General features: G+C 49.7%; 1 protein-coding gene across 1 annotated transcript in view; it reads left to right on the forward strand.

Annotated features, from left to right (window-relative positions):
* The window catches only part of CSUI_007146 (c terminal region domain-containing protein), a gene marked incomplete at its 3' end in the record, with an annotated part of 5,385 nt that extends 5,159 nt beyond the window's left edge, over positions 1-226 (forward strand). The window contains exon 4 of the mRNA XM_068067296.1: positions 35-226. Within this exon, the coding sequence (XP_067920730.1) occupies positions 35-226 (192 nt within the window). The remainder of the gene's footprint in view (positions 1-34) is intronic.
* Between the last annotated feature and the right edge of the window lie 90 nt (positions 227-316).

The raw sequence follows: 316 nt of genomic DNA on the forward strand, positions 1-316 counted from the left end.
CTCTTCATCTTCTTGTGTGTATTCTTTCTCTCAGACACTTCGTTTTAGCGCGAAGTGTTCCTGTCCTAGCTGTTCAGGGACAGGAAGCTCAACAGGTTCTTCAGGCATTCAGAGGTGTCGTGCATGCGGCGGGAGTGGGGTGCAAAGAATCGATCGAGGCCCTATAGTCTTGGGCATCCCCTGTAGACAATGTAATGGGGGAGGTCAGGTCATCACTCATCCCTGCAGGTAAGGAGACAGAGACGGAGACAGGCAGAGAGATGTACACAGAAAGAGATACATTTGGAGAGATCGTATAGAGAGAGAGATGCATACA

Source organism: Cystoisospora suis (genome assembly GCF_002600585.1).
Source record: "Cystoisospora suis strain Wien I chromosome Unknown contig_3712, whole genome shotgun sequence".
NCBI classification, from domain to species: Eukaryota; Apicomplexa; class Conoidasida; order Eucoccidiorida; family Sarcocystidae; genus Cystoisospora; species Cystoisospora suis.